At 38.8% G+C, this 23,721-nt stretch overlaps 1 protein-coding gene across 2 annotated transcripts in view; it reads right to left on the minus strand.

Annotated features, from left to right (window-relative positions):
- Positions 1-23,721, minus strand: part of Ptp36e (protein tyrosine phosphatase 36E) — a 62,040-nt gene that overhangs the window by 28,353 nt on the left and 9,966 nt on the right. For both annotated transcript variants that reach the window (XM_070666679.1, XM_070666680.1), the window contains exon 2: positions 14,740-15,013. In XM_070666679.1, the coding sequence (XP_070522780.1) occupies positions 14,740-15,013 (274 nt within the window). The remainder of the gene's footprint in view (positions 1-14,739; positions 15,014-23,721) is intronic.

Here is a 23,721-nt window from a genome sequence, read left to right on the forward strand (position 1 = left end):
AATCGAATGAGAATAACGGATAGATAGGCGCGGGAGGATGGGGGGAGGCGGGGAGGACAGAGTGAGAGCGAGCGCGAGCGCGAGCCTACGTGCTGCACGCTAGGTATATTCCCCCACTACTCCCACTCTCGGTCTGTCCTTCTCCAGCGGTCGCGCGAGCATACACGTACTACGCACGGCACAGCAAGCACGTGTCTCCGTACCGAAAGTAATTCGCACTTCCGTTTAACGAAAACCTTTTCGGCACGACGACTACGATTAAACTTTGTATTTCTTTTTGTTACAGATCGACGCAGTTCCATCCCGCAGTCGTCAACGAAGTATCGTTCACCGCCGATATTGAGAATCATACGAACCGCAGTCGGTTCGTCGGTCGGTTCGAGAGAGTTCCGTAGAATATTCGAGCGGAATTCTTTGACATATGACTTTCGTTTAAACGCGAGTGCCGAATGTGAAACGCGCGTAAGAGATCATTCAGTAATTTTCGCTATTAAATCACGGTCGGGGTGTTCGCGAGTGACTTGTGCGCGGAAGGATGGCTCGACACGTCCCATCTGAGAGGAGGAGCAGGCCCGGGACGGGCATCCTGCCTCGGCGGAGCAACTCTTAGGTGAGCATAAATTTATTTTACAAAATGTTTATTAAATATCAACTTGTACATTTTTTTTATTAATTTGATTAACTAATATTCATGTCGACAGTAATATTTTTCTTTTTATGTTACAGCCACCGGCAGAATTTTACAACTCCGCTGATGCTCATGCAGATTGGTAAGTCGCATGACTTTCTTTTTGTTGTTTGTAATTGTGGTCTTAAATAAAATAGTGCGTGCGTAGCGCACGCATGGTTTTTTCTAATCTTAAATAAAAAAACTCGATGAGATGCCTAAATTAACTATTGCCGGATATAATTGTCGCTTAAAAACTTAATTAAAAAATTTATATAATTAATAATCTAAGTAAAAACGGTCTTCGCGATTTTCCCGCGCCTCACCTACAACCACCAGAGATCATGTTCTAATAACCTGGCTAATACAAAGTGTATTCAAAGCGATCGTCGATACGCTAAAATAGCCAATCGCGATTGTAACAAGAGCGCGTTTATAATTTATATATCAATTGCGCCAATTATCGTCGAGTAATTGAACAATTGAAATTTGAAATTTCATCTATTACGATCGAGTTTCCAATCGCTCGGACGCGGAAGTCTCGCATTCGAAAGAGCTCTGGCCGCGCAGATATGCATCCGAACAAATGAAAATAAATGTGGTTGCGAGTGTCCTTTTGTAGTGTACATTATGTACACGTATACCAGTAGCTTACATGTATTATCGTAGACCCTTTGTCGCCGGCACAGTGGAGCGTATTAACCGAATTCATTCGAGAAGAATAAATTTGCGTAATCCAAAACGCTCGTCGTGCCGTATTCGCGGATTAACCGCAGCTCGTTTGGACGCCCCGGCTCTTTTCAACGCAATCTCAGAACTCTCGCTGTCCCAATCTGACGCGCCCCAGCTCGACGATAATGAATTTAATTACGACGCGTCGCAAAAATTCGGTCAAGAAATTTTATCGAACCTTGTATAGTATAATAATGTTAATTATTAATTTTCGCGGAATTTCGCAGCTTTTTATCGAGTAGCAAATATTACTTCCCGGAAGTATCCCCTCGCGTTTGTTCGTTACCTCCTTTGTTTGACCGTTTGCAGTTTCATGGAAACATTTTTCTTTTCGCGGAAATATCAAACGACTGACATCTATTAATTAATTTCGTTTGTTAATAAAAATCAGATTTCGTTGTTGATTCGTGAAACATTGTGGATCCCGCTACAAATGGAAATATCGCAATTACGCGAATCAGTGGAGCGTTTATAGAAATCCCATTTCGCTATATGGCACGTATAATATAAGGTAAACGAAACGTCCGTGTGGTAATTTAACCGAAGCGCGATAACCAGGAACGTTTAAGAATAAAGCAACCCGCGGGACGAACGTTCTTACAAAAATAACGATCGATTTCGCATCCGGCCGAAACGATATCGATATAGTGACCATGCGGGTTCTAGGGACAAGGGAAACACAATTATCGGCCAATCAACGTGCTTACCTAACGCCGAGCTCTCTCCGGCACTTTACCTCTCGCTTCCCCTCCTCGATCGCACGAAAATGAGAGGTAATTGCGACGTCTATCCGGTGGCGGACCTTCGATCCCGTCGGATTATCCCGCTTTTTTTTCCCCCCCCCCCGTAATAAACCGCTATCGGAAGTCGAATACCAATAACTGATTCGATTGTGAGCGCACCATGTACGCGCGCAATATGAGTAGCAATTAGAGTTCCTTCGCAAAGAACGAAGCTTCGAGTGATTTAATTATATCTGGGCAACGGATTCACCGATGTCGAATCCGTCAATAGTGTTACCTGCAATTTGCCACATTTGATTGATTATCGATTTAATTGACCCGGAAACGAATCGTGGTTGTTTATTATTTGACCGATTGATTTATGTAACGTTCATGTTAATATGGAAAACAACGCTGAGGGTGTAGCCGGATAGATCTACAACGTGCAAATGCACAATAGACCCCGTGGAACATTTCAATCTTAATTTATCTCGCTTTCGAAATTTTACGCGCGCGGAAAACCATAATCTATTAATAAATTTGCTAACCCTCCTTTTTTTTCGGCGTGTATATTTAGTGTTGAACAAGTCTGAGCTGCATTTTAATATTTAATCGATTCTTTTGATATTCATGAAACACGCTTTTTAAGTAACTGCTAAATGCCACGCGGCAAGACTAAAGAAAATTCTCGACATTTAATGTTTAATTCAGCAGACATTAATTCAGCGGATATAAAAGTAAGACTTTTCTAGGAAATAAAATTCACCAGATGCGTGAACCTTTAGCTAGCGTATACGTATAGAGAGTATTTCGTGTGTTCGTTACATCGGCGTGATTAATTAATTAATTTCGTAAGACTCCGTCGTTGATCTTGCATGAGATACGAAGTTTCTATTTAACTAAATATAGTCAACGAGTTTGGTCGGTGTGGCCTGAGCGTTAGCTTTTTTTTAATTTTTTTTTTTAGTTACGGTAGCACGTGAATTTTAATACCTATCTCTTTAACTTCATTTACGTGTCGCGACGATACAATATGCAAGTTGCAGTGGTTTGTAGAGCTCGAATGCACTGTTGCGCTCTAGCAGTGTCGACTGTACACTTTACGCTCGAATCTGCGCTGCTGAAATTTTCCAGCAAAACAATGAGCTTTGCTTGCGAGATTGTTACGCGTACAGCCGGCGGTTATGTACAGAATCGGACATATATCAGCGCTGAGCCAGAAATAGTTCTCGAGAGCTACGTCAGGGTCGTCCAACCTCTCGATGAGGTTACACGATGGTTTATCGATTCTTGAAGATCTTTAAAAAGTTGTTAATCGCCGAATAAATCGATATTAATTTTTTTTTTTAATATTTTATTAGATCGTTATTTCGGTCCATTTAATCACAAGTTTGAATTTAATATATAACGCGTATTGCGTTTGTTAAATTGCGTTGTATAAATTAAATTTACAATTGATTACAAACAGGGGGAGAAAAAAAAACATTCTTCTATATACATTTAAATTTCTGCGATACTCTTTGTATTTTAATCGAAGATATCTCGCGGGCTAGCGTGTATCGTTTCCAAAACGGAAATAATAAGAACAAGACTTTATAGCTCGTGGGAAAGTTTGCGAATAAAGGCTGAAACGAGTTTGATATGTGACGCCTGACAGAGGAACAGAAAAGAGTTGAATTTTCTCTTGGGCCATATTTATATCTCATAGAAACCACAATGCCAATGACCGTCAACCTCTCTCTTTCTTTTCGTTACTTTTATCCGCGTATTTAATAAATAATTTCTCGTTCACTTTTCGTTTTGCCATGCTCATATCATTAACTTACAATAAGCAAACGTTTGATCCCGATAACGTGGTATAAATATAAATATCCATTATCTGACATTAATAATATACTCATTATCATTTTACATAATAATAGAACGATAATAAAAGATCAATATGCGATGCGTGCGTAAATGCAAAATTGCTTAACAAAGATATTAAAGGAAAAAAAAAAAAATATATATATATACATATATAAGTATACATGCATGTATGTAATAGATTTTGCGAGAAAAAAAAATAGTAGAGATCCAAAGACATAACTCTTGAATAATTTGATATTATTCAAGGGATTATATTGAAAACTTTGAACGGAAATACGTAAAGATCTAAATTGGGAAGGACCTGGTGGAACTTGACGGAACTCAGTCCCCGTGATAGTCGAGTTTATGCTTGAGAATTCGAACTCGCAGCGCAGACTGACGCGGTAGTACGACTAAGTGATGGGAAACGGCTTTGGACGCCTAGTGGGAAGTAGTACGTTCCGCCGTAGGGTCAGGCACCTCTAATCTGACAGCGGACGGAGTACAGCTCGCTCGCTCACCGTCGCGAAACTCGCGCCACTTGAAATCAATCACAATCTATTTTTAATCTAATAGGAATCGCTAGTCACGTCGCGTGACCACTGCACAGAGCAGTCGATTGTGTAGGGCTGACATTCAGGGTTGAAAAGGGAGGGCAGACCTTTTGGTCGGTCAGGTTTAATCCCCAGCGACGTAAACACTGTTTTCGTTCCAAATTAGATTTTAAATTACAATTGTAAATAAAGCACTGTTCTATTGCATAGAATTTAAATAACAAGTATGCAATTTTCACATTTAATTTTTTTTTTTTTTTCTTTTTTCTTCTGTCGTGATAATTTTCTCATTTGTCGATGAAGTTACGTAGTACGTTCGGGAGGATATATCGTGGAACATTTTACGCCTGCTATAAAGTTTATGTCTTAATGTCGTAATCAAAGTGAGTAGTTACTGCCAAAGTAAACATGAATTCTGTAAACCCGATCGGCTTATAATTCTACTTTTCTTCGATGAATTTGATAAAATAAAATAACAATAATAATAACTACCGGTGATCGTGATTTTTAAAGATAATACTGTCGTGAAATTTTATTGATCAGTCTGTGGCAAGCGGCAACATTCCGAGTTGAACCATCCCAGGAATAGCTCGCAGAGATCGAAGGTTTTAGAAAACGAACACGCGCTCGGAAATAACGTAGCCGAAAAGATCACGTTAGAATTCATCAGCTTTCGCCTATCACGAGCGCGCCTTGTCTTGTTTTGCATAGATCGTCGTAAACCTCGGATGTGAGGCTATATTATTTCTAACGCAATTTGAGAAGCTCAGAGTGCGGCGATTTTTCTTCATGTTTCACCAGAGATTTGCACGGATTACACGTGTTTCTGAGCTGGCTCTGGCTTTTCTCTCTCTTTCTCTTTCTCTCTCTCTCTCTCTCTCTTTCTTTGGCCGGAGTAATCTGCTTTCGTCGAGCCGAAGGGCATTTGCGTACATTGCCGCTTGAATCTTCGACAATTTCTGTGATATTCTCAGTAGGGAAAAACCTCACGAGAGGAACAGCGAAAAACACATCCTTCCCTTTCCCGGGGATCTTTTAATGCACTCTGGGTAACTCAAAGTTCCGATGTCCCTTTTCATCCTGCGGGAACACTGCGCGGTAAAAAGATACGATCGCGAAAGAACACGCGCCGGAAAAATAACTGACGGTCAAAAAGAAACGTAACGACGGAACTTGCGACGGTAGGAAAAGTAATTAAGGCCGTGAATTGCAAAACAACACAGAAAAGACTCCTGATAGATACTTTTTTTTTCTTTATTTTAATTTAAATTATTTTACGTCAATAAGGTAGCTAAAAGAATAAAATAAAATTGTTAATGTTTTGCATAACGATCGACATTTATATTAATTAGGAAAACTTGTGGCCTCATTTAAATGCCATCTATTTAGTACGTGGAAGAATACGGGAACACTGCTAGATAATGCTAATGCCAATAATAATAATGATTTCTGTGTTGAGAGATGCTACATGTAGGCAGTAATCCAAGATTAACCTTTACGTTATCAAGCTCTTTAGCACTTCGTGACGAAACGGATGCACCCAGTCTATTTTGAATACTACTGTTTACTTTGACATAGCGAAGATTAATGGCATTTTTCACTGACGCGTATAAAACATTGACAGTTTTACAAGAAAAAAAAAAAAAAAAGAAAAGAAGGTATCGTTTTTAAATTTCATGATAAGATCGATCGTTACGAAATGTGACGTTGAATAGATAATTTTTTTTTGTAAAATTATTCGTATGGTTACTGCAAACATTTCTTTGATAAATTCGAGCCATGAAAAGACGATTAAGTTAAGGATACATCGAGATACGGTCACAAAACGACTCCATACATTCTTAGGAGACATTATTATGTACTACGTGCTTCATATGAAACAAGCGAATATCTCAGAGAAATCCGCGAAAGTCCTATCAAAACGAGCTTGAAAATAAAGATCGAGATTGGTAGAATTGAACTCGTCGCACGGTTCAGCGGATCTGAGCTTAACAAGAGTCCGAACATCGATATTTTCAAGATTGGCCTCCATTCAATCGATCGTATCGGATATTATTTCAATTTGTTCTTTCTCATTGCGTTGTACCTCAAACGCGATAACCTATCTATAATATTTGAAAACCTGTGTGCGGCAATGTTTGACCAAGTACTTTCGCGTATAATACTAAATTATTAAATTAAAATACATTTTACATAACTCAGAGTTTTATATTTAAATATTGTCCTTTTTTTTTCTTTTTTTTCCTCCCCTTTTTCGGTATCTTTAACACGCATATATTTGAATATTTAATATTACTTTGTGAAAATTATTCTCAATATTTTTAGATTTCACAAATTTCACCGAATTCTATATTTTTCAATTAATATTTGTAGAACACAAATATAAAGCGAACAAATTTCATTTTAACATAAAATGTTACTTAAATTCATAATGTAGTAAATATACGCAAAAAACAATGGAGACGTGCACGTGCACACGCGGGAAATAAAATAAACGTTTTAAAAATCAGTTAGGATCTCTGTTAAAAAAAAAAAAAAAAAAACCATGTGCTTTTCCAATGGTTGTACAATAACGGAATAATCAAAACCAGACACGCACAAAATTTAATGAACGGAAATTGTACAAATTGATGTACCAAAGTGAGACTCGGATATAATGGGCCATTGTGGATTATGAGCACTTTCGCAGCGAAAATTACAAAGTTACGAGCGGCTCGTGAAAAGTTAAGGTACACTTTACAATAGGGAAGAAAGCGTCTTCAATTTTATCTCGTAGACAGCTCGATGTATCCGAGCAATATGCAAGAGAGATATCCGAGTTAGAAGGAAAACGAGAAAGAAAGAGAGAGAGAGAGAAAACAGATATTAAAAGGGATAAAAAGTAAAGAGGAAGGGATATACTTGAAACGGAAAGGTAGATAGGGAAAAAAGGGAGACAAAAGTCAGCTTTAAAATCGTGGTTTTCGCGTAGAAAGGTAAAGCACTTGCCTTTGACTAAGGAAGTTTTTTAATTGACCCATTGTTGCTGAACCTAAACCGATGGTTTTCAGCCAGCGATTGTAAGTAATTCCGGAAGCATTGTGGATATGCACCAGAGGTGAATAACGAAGGGATAACAACTGTTTCATTTTTATCGTGGCGTTAAAAAAAAGAATTGTTAATAGAACTAATGTCAAAATAAATTTGTCACGTGAATTATTTGTTACGAAATATTTTACACAATATTAAAAAAATTAAAATAAACAAGCAGCAATATTATAAAAAAAAAAGAAACAATTTTGCATGTATGAAAATTATTAAAATTATAATTACATTTGTAAAGTCTTTAACGTTGTAATGATATTCGTTAATATGAAATATTGTATTTTGTTCCCGTGAAGTAGGACGGTCCAAAATTATTAGCGTCGCAAACTTTCTCCACGATCATTGGCGATTATTATTTTGTTAATTGGGCAGGTCGGCGTGTAAACGAAAACGTACGAAGTCACGCGATAAATTTGTTTGCGTGAAATTTGTGCGGATCCACGGCGCCTTCAGGCTGAATTAAATAATTGAATCACACTCGATCGCGATTTAATTTGATTTTGCAATCAGCGGCGTTATTATCAGTGGACGACGAACAAGCGAGGGCGATGACAACGCGAGGCAGAATTTTCGAACCAAGTTCGTTCCGAGCGCTACTACATTGCGCACGTGTATGATCGCTGCACGATTATTCGTATCGATTCGATCAATTATTGGCAGTATGCATATTGCCATGCGTTCTCGTTGCGAGGTATGTCGATAAATTCCATTGACGATGACAGGTTAACTCGATTGCTCTTTCGTTGTTTATCGCTGCTTTCCCTCCCCCTCCCCTTTTTTTGTAATGAATTAAATATTTCTTTTTACTTTCTCTTCTTACAATTAATATTAATATACATTTTATATTTTTCAACGCTTCAATGCGATGAAGTACTAGTTCTATCACTGTCATTAGTACATAAACCGGTGCTGAGTTATTAAAGAGATATGATAATAGTGGCATAGGTAGCATAGGTTGAAGAAATTCGTTGTATTATACTCGGGTTATTGAACATGCGCCATATAACCGCGCTGTGCAATTGCATTCGATCAAGCCTGGCAAGTACAATGAACCAAACCGTCGACGTAGACACGACAATAAACATAGGTGCCTCGGCTTCCGCGAGTTCGATTAAGAGACAACTCTACGTACGGTCTATATATCTTATCGTAGAGCAGCAACCCGACTATCAACTTCCTGCGTTCGATATTTCATGTATAGCAACGTTTCGGATTCATATACGACGCGTGCTTTGTTCGTCGAGGGGAATATCGATTACGACAGGAAAAAAAAAAGAATTCTCAGACATCCACGGCGCGAGAGATGCATTGACTTGGAGAATTGAATTTTGCAATTTTTACTGTCGATCGCAAAGATTCGATAATACAGGGACGATTAATATTATCGTTAATAAATATTATCGCTAATAAATTTAATCAGCAAAAAGGGATTCTTTCGCAATTAAATTTTACAACAAATAAAAAACCATTAAAGTTTACAATAACGATGTAAAAAAAAAAAGTATTTAATGCCATGAATAAAGGCGCGAAAAATTAATTACATATTCGAAGTGATTGACTGTTCGTCTGGTGACAATAACGAGCTTTTCCGAATAACGCTGGGCCGGGCAGCACGGCTTTATCGCATTAGTACCAGATGCAAATAAGCCTTCCACCTCGATTATCGTCATCATGACAATCGGGGAGAATGTGTCGCCGATGTAATGGCTGAGCCACCGCTATTAAGTCGTAACGGCCGACTCGAAAATCCGGGTATTATGCAGCAATTGGCCTTACTTGGCGCCACGACAAGTTCGCATTTAATATTGGGCACCGGCCGAGTGCACTGTGCGCGCCTCTTATCGAAAATTCCACGTCGCAAGCGCGCCGGGAACGCCGGGAACGCGACGCTTTCTCGGATTCGCAAGTGCAACGGATCGCGGGCGATAACAGGTGGCACGAATAAAACCGTAAAGATGCCACGGAGGTAAATATAAACGTGCCTGTGGCCGCGGATTTAACGACCGGTCGCAAATTGCGCGAAGCAAACGAGCAACGGATCTCAAATCATACACGAGCCGTCAAACGGCGCGACGAAGTTGCCCCTCTTTTACTTCAAAGGACCGTATTATAATAAAACGCTCGGTGTAAAATTTAATTACATTCCGCTCCCCCGATGCGGGCAACGAAAAATATAACGTTACGTTTTACGCGGCATAATTACGCGGGAATATGCGCGGGAGTGTGTACGCGCGGAAAATAATCGTTGCTAACAAGAGCATTGCAACCTTAAGCGGCTGCACAGTTTATTTATAAAACGCTCTTGAAGCCGGCGTACACGGGTGAAATAGATATTTTCGTTTTATCTCGACAAACTAAATATATTCCTCAAAATCTCAAGATATACCGCGTGCCCTCCGCGGGATTCCTCCAAGTTATTTTCGATTGGTTTTGTTTGACGTGCGTACCCTATCGATCGAATGGCTATCCAATCACATATGTTGAAATCACTAATTTGCAAAAAGATCCGGGTCGGTCCTGCAGAATATTAAACTTTTACTGACACAGCGGTGATTCCTACGTCGTACAATATACCGCGCGAAATTCTAATCAACGTGAAAGACAGTGGTACGAGCGATAATTGAGTCGCATCACTTATTCTGACGAAGGCAGCTCGTGAGATTTCAAAATATTAATTAAATTTTTTAAATGTTGTATTAAACTTTGTTTTCTTTTAATAATACGGATATATTAAATTGTCGAGACACATTTTACGCTCCGACGGGGTTTATTTTATTTTTTTTTTATTTTTTTGAGGGTCGCCAGTCTGGTAAAAAGTAATTGTTTATTACGCGCGTTTTCCTCCTTCTGTCATTCACAGCTGGATATGCCGCGGGCTTGTTTTTGGAATACCCCGGTTCGAGAAAAAAAAAAATGGGTTAATAGATTTCGGATGTGAACCGGGTATTCATTCGGATAAACTACCGTTTAAGTGGATATATGCAAATAAAATACTAGGTTTCATTTGTTGAGCGTATCGCGCGCACCGCTTGTTACACGTTTAGCTACCGTTTGGCCGTATAATATGCGCCTCTGATTGATTATGTACGATTGACGCCGCACTCGCGATATAATCGTGATCGCGTTAGATTCAATTTATTCTCATTGACCGTATCGGTATCCTGAAATCGTTTGTCGATAAATCACTTCTTTAACGCTCCCGATTACTTTCATTAACTTATCGTTGGCTAATGCGTTCAACTTTTTCAAAATAATCCCCCGTTTCTGTAATAACTTTTCTAAGAGAGTCAGCTTATCAGATTATTTCTCTCGCGTCGGAATATGCGACTCGTATCTTTCATCGTTCGAGCCTTTCGATTTCGTGCCGACGATTTTATCTCGAATGCTTCTTATTAAAAATGTCTCCGTGTAAAGCTTATACTTGATCGAAAGAAAAATATCGTCGGGAAAAATAATTGGCTCGCAGACTGCATGTTGCGAACGTTTATAACAACTAAGAGGTCGTGTACTCCGGCAAATTCCAACGTCGTCGAGCGGCGTGGCAGGCCTCATGCCTGCACTCCGTATCCGGTTCACGGACGTAGGTCGGTCGGATGATTCAGCGCGGAAAAGCGCGGCTGCTTTATTTTCGTTGCGAAAGAAGGCCTACCAGCGGCTGTTACGATCGGCGAACGGCGTAAGGAGCAACGCTCGTGGCAGTGGGTCGCCTGCATTTGTGTCAAGATCAACTAACTTTGTTCGGTCGTGTGACAGCGGGCGTCGCTGCGACGTCGTGGACCGAACGTTAATGCAAGCCCGTGTGTCTCATACGTGCCGGTTTAAAAATATCCGAATGCGCCGCTGCTCGCGCGGCATCCCCGTTTCTTTCCTCCCGAATAAATTCGTGAATCAAAGCCAAGCGTCTTCGGAGTTCGGCCCGGCGAGAGCTGATCTCAACAAACGGCGCCGTATTTAATATTTCTCTTAATATTGTTCGCGTTGCGTAATTAAATTTTTTTTTCTTTCTTTTTTTTTCGAGCGTTTACAGAGGTACTTGGAATAACTTTTACGATTTATTGACTATAATTTTTCACTCGTACGCGCCGCCGGCCGAGATTAGTGAGGAATTACGAATCGTATCGGTTACAACGGGCATATAATAAACGATTCTAATTTATCAGGGGTAACGTGTAGTATCAGCAATGTAAAAATTCGTAACTGACGTGGCAATTAATAAAGATTAAATCGCTTTAAATTAACCTGCCGTAAATTAACGCCTTGTCTCATACGTGTAGAACGAAAGCTCGTGATTTAATAAAAGAAAAATAATATCTGTCCCCCTTTACGACATAAAATGGAATGTCGCACACGTGTCGTACGATTTCAACATTTTTGCCTGGCCCTCGAGAAAAGTTTTCATTACAAGACTGTAAAAATGCATGAGGCCATTTATAATGCTCAAGGCCGTTCTCATATCTCTCGGAAAATAAAGCCGATACGGGAGATTTATTCCGTTTCTCTTACAATCTTCTTAAAAACTTTAGGTAACGCAGTGACATTTCACATCACGCGAGAGTAGCCATTTCGGGCGATAAGATTGGCCACCTCTCGGGCAGTTCAATATGCGTTTTTGACACGCTATTTATAAGACTAACTTTATTCCATTTCACACTCGCCCGAACTGATTTCATTAAGGAGACTATCTTTTACCGGGACAATTTGCGTGTGAAAGCGGGAGGGAAAAAAAAGGAAAAAAAAAAAAACGTACGTCAAGACGCGCGGTACAATAGAAAATATACATTTATATAACTGGCAGTGTCATTGTCTCAGGCAATGATTAACGTGTCTCGGTTACATTGTGCACTCGAATATATGCTCTCGAATAAAATGACAATGCTATTCAACGCGCATCGACAATGAAAAGTATTTATCTATTAAAAAAAAAAATAATAATAATAAAAAAACATGCAAGCTTTCTTCGCTATAAAAAAAAAATTATAATAATAATTGATTTCTCTGATGAAATCCAACCCGATAGCTTTATTTTCTGCATCTCTCCGCGACAATATCACGAGTGCAAACTCAACCCTTAACGACCAGATAAAGCGTTACCATGAGGGAAGAAACGCTCGCGTTAATTACTTTCTTGCGTGACGACAGCAGGTGTCAAGGCGCGTGTGTCGTTTGTGTGATTACACCTGAGAATAAACAGTCCCTCGACCTTATTGCGGATGAAATTCGCAAACTACTGATTCATTTTGACACCGTATGTACGTACAGCATGTACGTACTCTAACGCGAAACTAGTTCTTTGCGCGTAACGAGTAATGGTTACTGTTCCGAAAACGGTCACGCTCCGATTTTGTTCAAGTTTTACAAATAGGTTTTTTTTTTTTGCAAACTCGCAAAATGCATTAAATTCATCGTATCAAATTACGTCAACGGAAATTGTGCCAATGATTATTTACATCATTGAACGGGCGCAGCTTTGTCTTTGATAAATTAGTACGTGATATTTCGCAAATTTTTCCAATATCGCGTCGCGTTATTACTATATTTCACCCGTTTTAATAATATTTGTATTCAACTGATTTCATCGGTATAGCGAAATAGCGGTGCGTTTGTCGTGCATGAGCTTTACTGTGCGGGTATTGCGTTCCACGTTCGCTACGGAATTCGAGATTACCGATACCTCAGACTTTCATTACGGACGTAGATCAAGAGGCGGCGCGCGGGCGATAGTATTACCGATGTTTACGTATTGACTTGCTAACGACGACAGATTCGTTATTCAAATCGATACCGCGTCCCGTTGGCGAAAATATCAAGCGTTATTGTAAAATCCAGGGAAAATTTAATGTAACGCGAGAGGAAATTTCCCTAATATTTCCATCGTAATCTCGTCGAAAATATTTCCGGGCGCCGCTAATGCATCCCCGGGAGCGTACCGGAACTGGAAGTGCGCTTGTATTATATATTTACGATCTCGGGCGTGTCGCAGAATGCATTACAAACTATGTAGATTTTACAAGAACGCCTTTTCAACCTCTCGAAAATTGCCTCAAGACTTAGCGCGATCTCCAACGACTTGTAAGTTTCGAGAATATTTAGAACACCTTGAGTTTCTTTTCGAGAGTCCTCGCGATCGAGAGATTGTAGGAACATAATGGCCGCGAAAGCTTCGATTTCCTACGCTTGTACCTGCAAACATTTAGCGCGAGAGAAAAAGACAGGGAAGAATTAAAAATCACCGCGCGTTCACCGATGCGTTAATTGATCGCCTATCGTCGTGACTACAAATTAATTTGAAACATGAGAAAAGAAATCGAGCTTTCTTTCTGTGATTCGAGAATGCGAGACGGTGGAAAGAAATAGTTTTATAAAACGGTACAGTAACGAAAAGGCAATCAGCTCAGCGCTAAAAGCTTCTAATACGCTTCGAAAGGCTTCGAGAGAGCGTTCGGCTTCATCGAGTTATATGCGCTTGATGTTCTATCAAGTGTCGATTGCACAGTCCTTAAGTGGCCGCCTTCAGATTCAGTGGCCCAAATGCATAAAATTTATTTCGACCCGATGGAAACTCCATTCGCGATACCGATGCAAAAACACGAGAAAATTTCAGTAGACAATTGGCGCCCCGTATTTACAAAGGTAATACATTTCGTTGAATTGCGAATGAAATATTCATTCATTTTGTTTGGAGTTTTACTGCGGCGATCACGGCTGACAGAGTAAATATGAATCTAACATGTCGATATGAAAAATATAACGTACATGTGTAATCAATATATCGCGTCTCTTGGCTGTGTCAATAATTCATTACGTTTAGAGCAAGGTATCGCCCGGCGTTGCAAATCGGATTTCAGTTTTTATTTCACCGCGCCGCGCAAGCTGAAATTGCGCCGATTATTTTTTAACTTAGCCGCGGTGCAAGTTTCATTGCGACTCGCGGTAACGCGAATGTATTCAAGCCCACGCGTAAATCGCAACGAAGAGTAAGGGTGACGAGGGGGGAAAAAAGGTCGCGTCTCTTCAGATACTCGGTTAAGAAGTCTTTTAATCGTCGGTATTATCTGGGATTAATCTGGGCGCGACTAGGCAGTCGGGGGGACCGAAGTAATTCATTAAGGAAAACGGGATTGAGTTGCCTTACCGAAGGAGATGAGGCCGCTGTTCAGCATAGACAACTTGATCTGGCTGGGAATAGAGGCGAGACTCTGTCCAGGATTTAGGTGACGCTTTCTGGGCGGTTTCTCCGGTGTTCGGGGCGCGCTTCTGCTTCTGTGGTGATGATGATGTTTCCTGTGCGAATGGGAATGCGAATGGGAACCGGCGGCAGTTGAGGCTGCGCCCGTACGATCGGAACCGACACTGCTCAGACCGAGAACACCGCCGCCGGTCGACTGCGTTCGTAGAGACGACATGCTCTGGAAAATTTAAAAAGAGATATGCTTTTAAAACGTTAATAATTAAAACATTTTTTTAACGTTAGTCTTAAAGGCGGTGATATTAAACGGTAGAATAGGAATAAAATAATTACACAAAAAAGAGAAAAAGTAAAAGAAAATTACATTGTCTTTCGTTTGATCATTTTATTACTATTATTTTTTTTTTAGAATATTTTACCTTTGAAAACTGCTTTTTATAATATAATTAAATTACACAAACACACTTAACTTCTTATCAGGTTTCACGGAACTTAGTCAAAACGTAATAATTTAGCACGCGTTTATATTTTAATTTTTTTATAAAAAATGAAGGACACGTGTTAAAAAAAAAAAAAAAAAAATATCGAATATTAATCCTCTTTCAATATTTGCATTCGAGCGGCATGTATGCCCAAGAGCCCAAACGTTAAGCGGCAGCCGACGCTGTTTGTGTCATACATGCTCACTATCCCCCAAAGGATTATCATCGTCCTCCCCATGATCCATCGCGCCTTCGAGCACACTAAGCGTATGCACAAAGCTCGTTGTTGCATCAACCGTCGTTAGATCAATCTCGGCGAGCAATTCTCGTATTTCACGAGGAATGTATTTACAAAGGGATAGGTTGTCAGTAATAGAACTTACTGAGGACATTCTTGAAGATATAATTACACATCTTCCGGGTACTTTAGCCGATGAATGAGCTCGTTATTCGCAATCATTTCCCAGAAGATTCGTTTTGCGTCCGAGCGAGCGCGGATTTCCGCTAAATTTCGCAAGCGAAACAGTAGCGGGCAACTGAAATCTAAAACAAGCAACGTCTCGCCATCTGATTGACTATGGCTATCGTTGCACGCGACATGGCAAAGAATAGAGGCGGCCAGTTAGGCCAGCTGGCAACGTGACGCAGAGGATCGTGTTGTGCCCTCCTGCGTTTCCTCGACGCCTATATTTATCGAGGCAACGTAATAAGTTAATAACCCCTTACACGTGCCCTCGGTACCGTGTTTAATGACCAAAAGCGGCGTTAAGTGCCGATGACGTTAATTTTCCATTTAATAACTAACCTTAGAAATAAGCTGATAAATAGCGAATATATATGCCACATATATTTTCTCACCGAGGAAACGTGTACAAAGTATATTTGAAAAGACTCGCGAATTGTAGCAGTTCCTTTACGGAAACCTTAGAAGATTTTCTATAATTATTATTTTCGATATTTAAGAGCAACGTTAATGAGTTGAAAGTACCAGATTTTAGTTTTGATCTAACAACAGAGTTGCGAAGCGAGACTAAAACTGAACCATGAAAAGTCACAAGAAGCTAAGGATAATGATTTTAATAATGCTAAAGACTTTGGAATTTCTCTATAATTGTTGTATAACGACTTGACACATTTAACTTAAAGTATATCCGATTAATTTTTGCAAATACGGCTTCGTATTTTTTTTTTTTTTCTTTTCTTTTTCAAAGCTCTTTGTAATCATATTCAATTTACGCTACAATACTTTTCACAAGTTCTCTTTTCGAAAAGTACACTCACACATTCTGACTACGGAATCTATAGACAAAATAATATTTTATCGCCTTCTTCCCTCATTGCATTTTCATTCAGTTTTTAAGCCCCGTCTGTGCCCCTCCACTTTCCATTAACAACGACGTGCTTTTAATCGCATTTACATGCAGGAAAATCCGAGAAATAATGCCATTAAAAGCAGCATAAGTTACTTTACTGACATAACTTTTTAGATTAAGAATTAATAGAGCTTCGATTAAAAAATTAAATTCACAGCTGCAGCGGTGTACTTCAAAGATATTTTTATAATTTTTTCATGAAACGCATCGAATTTATTTCTCTTACAAATGCAGTATCTACTGTGTAAAGTCTTAAAATCTCCGGTACGATTGAAAAGTTCTTCAGAAAGTTTCTTTGAAAAGGCTCAGTAGAAATTTACTTCAATTTCCGAAACAATTTTCGGTACGTTGATTTTTATTTCTTTTTTTTTTTTTTGAAAAAACTATTTCGTGGATTCGCGCAATTAGTATAACGTGCGGAAACTATTTCTCTCCTGCTCTTTCTCGACAGTGTTAAGTTTCTCTTATTCAGTTTCCACTAGCGTGGAATAGCTTGAATTACTCGGACTCGAAGCACACGCGCAGTTTCTAAGAGGACAATTTGTGGAGGACCAAGTTTCTCGCGAAGCCTCTCACGTAATAAATCTTTCATGCAAATTATTCCAAGTATTTTAATCTTTTAAAGATGAAAACGTCAGCAAGACCGTCCCGCTGATATCTATACGATTTCCATTATTTCTTATCACCTGAATTAATAATTTTTTGGAAACGCATAAATCGATAAATATTAATAGAAAAATGCTGTTTATAGAACTCGTACATGTTTCTAAAGTCCATATCTCACGAAGGCGACGGTATCCTTCAAGTATAACTTTCACGGGGGCATTATTTATTGTACACTTGGCACCAGCTTCCGTCGTCTTCCTCGATTTATCGCAAGAAACTAAAGAAGTTGAGAACCAAGTTGAGAACAGCGCGATTTCTTATAGAAATATTTAAATAAGTGCAACTAGGCCAGATTTTTTTTTCTTCTTTTTCCTTTATTTTTTTTTCGCGTCTCGAGCGACTGCTGATTTCGTCGCGACAAGTTTTAATTATCTATGAAGATTGATACCAATCTGCGGCAGCATTCCTTTCGCGCACGATTATGAAATTACGTCGCCGGTATTTGTTCAATCCATCACTGTCAATTTCAAACCTCCTCCCCCCGATAATGGATCTTCATTCTAATGTAATAATATATATTTCAGTACCATTGCGCCCGTATATCGCAGAATTCTCTTTCGCATTTTCTACCAAATTAAACGCAATAAAGTTCCGGAGAGGCGTATCGGTAGCATCTAATTGCGTAGAATTAAACAACGGTTGGTTAATCGGTCGAAACTGAATTCCAATGTACAACTCTTTCCTGATATAATTTGCAACGAAAATTTGTAAGAGTTTTATATCTGTAAAAGTTTTATATTCGAAAAAAAAAAAACCCTTCGTGTCGGTTAATTTTAATGTTAATTTAGAAATTTAGAAATATACGCGAAGTTTTAACAAAGATAGGATTTTATTTAATTTTTCTCTTTTCTTGTTCAGTAATTTATTAAGAACTTTTTGATGTTACAAAGTAATAATAAAATTACACCGTGAGAGTCAAGTGGTTTTATAATATATCGCGATAGTACGCACGGCCGAGTTGATTTGCTTAATCGACCAAAACTGGAAAGCTATTTCTCTGTATCCAAATTTTGCACGATACAGAATTAATTAATAATTAAGCAGATGGAATTACATGCGTGTGCTTGTGCGTGGAATTCAGCCGGGCGGAAAAAGCTGAAAATATATTCTATTGAGTTAAAATTAAAAAGTTGATACGCATCAGCTCTAATTATTAATAACGTGAACTTAATTATTGATTTTTCTTCCCCGATCGTTATCGGTGCTTACAAAATCTCTCTTACCGAACCTCATATTTACGTTAATATGGTCGAGATGAAATGGAGATATGTTTAATAGCATTCGCTTCGCGTTTATAACAGCGAGCTATAAATTCGAATCCGAAAATATCTAGTAACGAACAAACAGTCATTTCGGTAAAAAAAAAAAAGAAAAAAAAGGGAGATAAAAGAAGGGAAAAAGGAGAAAAAAGGGAGAAAAGCCATCGTCTTCCCCTTTTATATCTCCTTGCTGATATATATTGTTCTTGCTTGCGCTACCTTTCTCCTCTTTAAAAAAGTCCAACTTTATTTTATCGCCTGACGGTTGGTCGGAGAAACGGCGTTGCAAAAATAATCGCAAAACACCGACGGGAACGCTTCTTCTTCGCACATTGGACGAATCGCTATTGACTTTCGCAATCGCGTTGCCGGAGTTACGCAATTCCGCTAAAGATTGGTTTCTTTGTGCACCACTCATTATCTCGTAATTCATTATTATCGCGCGTCAGTTATATGTGCCCTCATTAAATTTAATTTGATGATTTTGTAACTTTATTTTTCAAGATAATAAATTTCCGCGCGCACATCCCGGCACGTTTCTTCTAACCTGGAAACATTTTCAAGATAATGTGAAATATTTTAATTAATTTTTTTGTTTCTTTATTTCATTTTATTTTTTTCTTTGAACACTTTTTCAACAACTATCACCGGGCTAATAAAATTTAACAAAGTATGCTACACGCCGAACGTAATTTCAACTCTGCGAAATATTTTTTTCATTCTATTTGAGAATGCACAAGTTTTTAATCCATAATGTAAACTCATGTGTAACAGATTACGATAAATTTGCCCGGTAATTTTGTACTTATATTTTTACGCATATACGTTTTCCGCGAGTGTGTTCCCTTCATTTCGCTTCGCGGCAACGCTTCTTTAGTTAACCTAAATGAAACTCGAGGTTTTGCTCGCCGCTCGAAATTATAATCGCTCCTATTTTCGTTTCACCTTCCAGCTGTATTCGCGGATGTTGGCCCTGCAAAATTTTCGTGGCACTCCATGTTGGTTTTCCACTTCGGGAAAAAGAGATTCGTGAGCATCCTCCCGATTAACTCTCCTCATAATTTCACAACACCCATAATTTTGCAGTTTATTATGAAAGCGCCAAGTGCGCGCGTATCGGCGGTTTCAAATAAAGTTCTACTTCCTTCATATTTTCGCGCCAGCTGATGAGAAATGAGATAGTTATCTTTACGGCTAGATCCTACGGGAATAGATTCTTCATATTCCAGGTAAAATACGATTTGACTGGTCTTTAACTTTGAGGCAACAAGATACAGATATTTTCCTTCATACTTTCGACAGTTTTATGTTATTTAAAGTGCAAATTTATTACGTTTAAAATTCAAGCCTATATTTAATAGCCTGTCCCTATTATTTTTCTAATCTAATAATCGCGTAGAGTTTTTTTCTTTTATTTTTCTTTTTAATTTTATTTCTGGATTAAGCGTTATGATATATAACACACGTAATTCTCTGTACAAAGAAATTTAAAAATATACACGTGACAACAAAATTAGAATCTCGAGAATGAAAATTTCATGCGGAGGCGCAAGTGTAAAGAAAGATATTTTTTAAATATATTGCGGTAAACAAGCGATACGTCCGAAATAATGTAGGTACTGTGCTTCCGTCGAAAAAAAAAAAAAAAAAAAAATGAGCGGATAATGGGAAAATTTTCATAGCTCCGCGAGGAAAGTTTTTCAAGGTTTCGCGTGGGCATCTGCGCTCGTGGCGGATATTTTTAAACGTTTTGTAAGCAGTCAATGAGAGGCAGCCCTTGCCTCTTCCGAAGGTCGGTTATTGACCACACCATCGGCCTCTAAATTCTTGTCCCGAGGTTGTTATCGTTACCTCGTCGGTGCAAACCCGTGAAACGTGGCGCGGCCACTGTTATCAGTTCCATTCCACAAAGCGAAACCGTAACGATCGCAACAATTTTACTTTCGCACTTCGTAACGGTTCACTTTGTTATTTTTGCAAGCGGGCTGTATCTTGAAACATCGCTGAAAATACCGTGCGAAAATTTCTCAGGAGTAAAATCTTCTCGACTTGTAAAATTCCAATCGGGGCGTTACATGGCTTAGCGTTCAAAATAACAGGATGATAATAATAACGTTACGGCCGAAGTAATCGTAAAATGATTTTTATGATCGCGTACGTCCACAGCGAGAATTTCTTTAAATATAATTCTCGATTTGGGTTCCCTCGTAAGTTCCGATATTATTGTACTGCAGTGTGATTCCAAAATCAATATGAAGCGCAGCAAACAAACCCAGATGTTTGGCTCTTCGTCAAGTCGACGCACGGAGATGGAAATCATTTATTCTCATGTTGCGCCATAATTGAAATAACATTTCTATTGATCGCACGTAAAATTAATTTCGATTGTTACTAAACAAATTTCCATTTTACTTCGATAACGAAAAAAGAAATAAAAATAATATACATATACATAGATGTGGAGTTTCCATATTTTAATAAACAAAAAAATAAAAAATAAAAAAACGGGAAGAAAGATTAATATAAAACATACGGAGACATGTATTCTTTCCGCGACGAGTGTTTAGTAAAATTAACGATTCGCTGACAGATTTAAGACGGAATTATCCGGTCGGATTTGTTGATGAAATTCTGAATTTTGGCTGTGCGGATAGTTACACCAGTTTAAATATACAGACGACAGTCCAGCCATGTAACAGACTAATCCACTGGGAGCTCGGTCGACAACTCTCTACTAACTCAAATCCATACATCATACGACATGTCGTCCTTTTGTGCGCGTATGCGCATGCATACGTGTGTGATTTCATTTACCGCTCTCAGTTATTTATTAGAAGTAAATTTATACTCGGACAAATCCGGCTTCGAGGAGGTCGATATTGAATTCCCGAATGACTGTTTATACATATTTTAAGAGAAATAGTGGACTTGATGGGCCTTGAGTTTAAAAGCACTCGAGGTTTTCATCCTCTAGCTTTAGCAGGTCCCAAAGTCGGCTCTTTCGATACATATTTAATTTTTCTTCGACGATTAGCGTTCCACATTGATTATTTGTTTTTGGTTTAAAAAGAAAGAGACTAAAAAAATTAGGAACGGTACTTTAGCAATCATGAATATCTCGTAGGTGCTTTAGTGAGATTTTTCAGACATCGCGCGTCTTCTAGCTGCTAACACCTTCAAAGCTGCGATAAAGTGCGCAATACCGACTTTAATTATTGTAATTTGATTGTCACCGTCGTGGAAATCAAGGGACGTCTCGGACGTATCCGCCCTTTGAAGCGCGTTCAGGACGAGAAGGGTGCTTCGCGTGCGCTACGACTCGTCTAAGTTGCGAGGACACGAATGCCATCCACCTCCCCTCATCCATAGATGTTCCCGTAAATTCTGACAAATCGTTTTCACGCGCTAATTAACAAAACGAATTGCCGCGCAAGAAACCCACACACGTAAATGCATACCGTTGCATATCCCGGCGATTTATCACGGGACAATAACTGCGTAAACGTTTAAGCCGGAGAATTACAGCTCTCTCAGGTTGGCCGCTTTTAATGTCCGTCGTCGCTGAATAGTTGCGGGATTTATATGCCCGTTGGTACGCGCGCGGGTACATAATCGATTGTCATTCCGAATCATTTGGAATTCCGTAAGCTCGCTGTCTCGGCCGTAATCTTTATTCGTAATTACCGGTAAGCTAGAGTGCGTTTCTTGTTTTCCCACGATACACACGCCCGCCCTCACCGCACCCATCGTATTTAAATCGGCGACGAATGAGAAAAGCTCCTGTTGCTGCAAACGAGACGTTACAAAGAAAATACCGAGTCGTGTATATGTTAATTGCGCGTTATTTATTATGTAGATTTGTAACGACCGGGTGTTTTACGTGAGTAATTGCGATCGCATGTTAATCCACGTTACGTGTCTCATAAAGTAGATCGCGTATCTTAGTGACTTAATAATCGCCATCGCAAACTACGACGTCAAAATTTTTCATTGGCAAGTACAATTCTTTACTGACCTATTTATTATAAAATCGACAGCGCTTTTTTTTTTTTTTTTTTTTTTTTTTTTGTTATCGTGAGAATACGTTTCAAATCCTTGAATTTACCGGATGTAATATATGCGTGTGCATAATTTATGCGGCAACGTAATGGAACTAATGAACGTAATAATGATAGTCCTCTGATTGTATATTATAATGTAATACCGCTAAATTATTAAAAAACTTCATATTGAATTAATCAATCCAATTATAAATAATTATACATTTATATTTAGAATTTTAAAAAATTCTACGACGAATAGATTTTTTTTTAATTTTTTAAAATGCAAGTTTAGTTAAATACTTTTTGTATTTTATGAAATAGTAATAATTAACCAGAATGACAAAATGCTCGGAAAATTTTCAGATGTGCAAATACATATTTGCGATTATACATATAATTGAACACGTGTAATGTGATAAGTAATTTAATACCATTTAATTATACAATTTACTGTCATAATTTAACACGATATCATTAAATTTCAATTTTTCATGTTATCCCTTATTAAATAAGGTAACATTTATAACACAAAGACATTAGTCAAATTGCAGCGAGAACGATTATTATAGCAAGAAAAAAAAAAAAAAAAAAGAAATTCTAGTTATCTCGGTACACTGGTACAATTTTCTCACTTTTATGAAGAACTCTCGTCGCGATTGGATTAACAGCGACAATATCGTATGTAAATCTCAGTCCAGGCCATATAATCGCTCACCACTCGTACATCTCGAATTCCGCGGCCTAATGATTTAAATCGGGCATGAATCAAAGCAGACGCGTAGAATTCCGACCGAAAATAATTCGCGCGCGTGTTTGAAGAGAAGGGAAAAAGAAGAAAAAGAGTCGTGGGAATGATCGCGGAATTAATGCCCCGGGATACATATATCGGTATATTTCTCGCGGAACGAGAGCGATAAATCCCGGGCGCCCGCAATATATAAGGCGGGCATAAATAAAGACGCGCAAAATAACTGGCATTTTTAATCCGACGAGGAGAGACTTCCCTTCGGTCCTGCAGAAAATCGCGGGGAATACGCCGAGCGATATATATCTCTTATCCTACTCGATCTGCTCGTCCATATATCCGGACTATTTCTTTTCGTAT

The sequence above is a fragment of the Cardiocondyla obscurior genome, linkage group LG15, assembly GCF_019399895.1.
Source record: "Cardiocondyla obscurior isolate alpha-2009 linkage group LG15, Cobs3.1, whole genome shotgun sequence".
NCBI classification, from domain to species: domain Eukaryota; kingdom Metazoa; phylum Arthropoda; class Insecta; order Hymenoptera; family Formicidae; genus Cardiocondyla; species Cardiocondyla obscurior.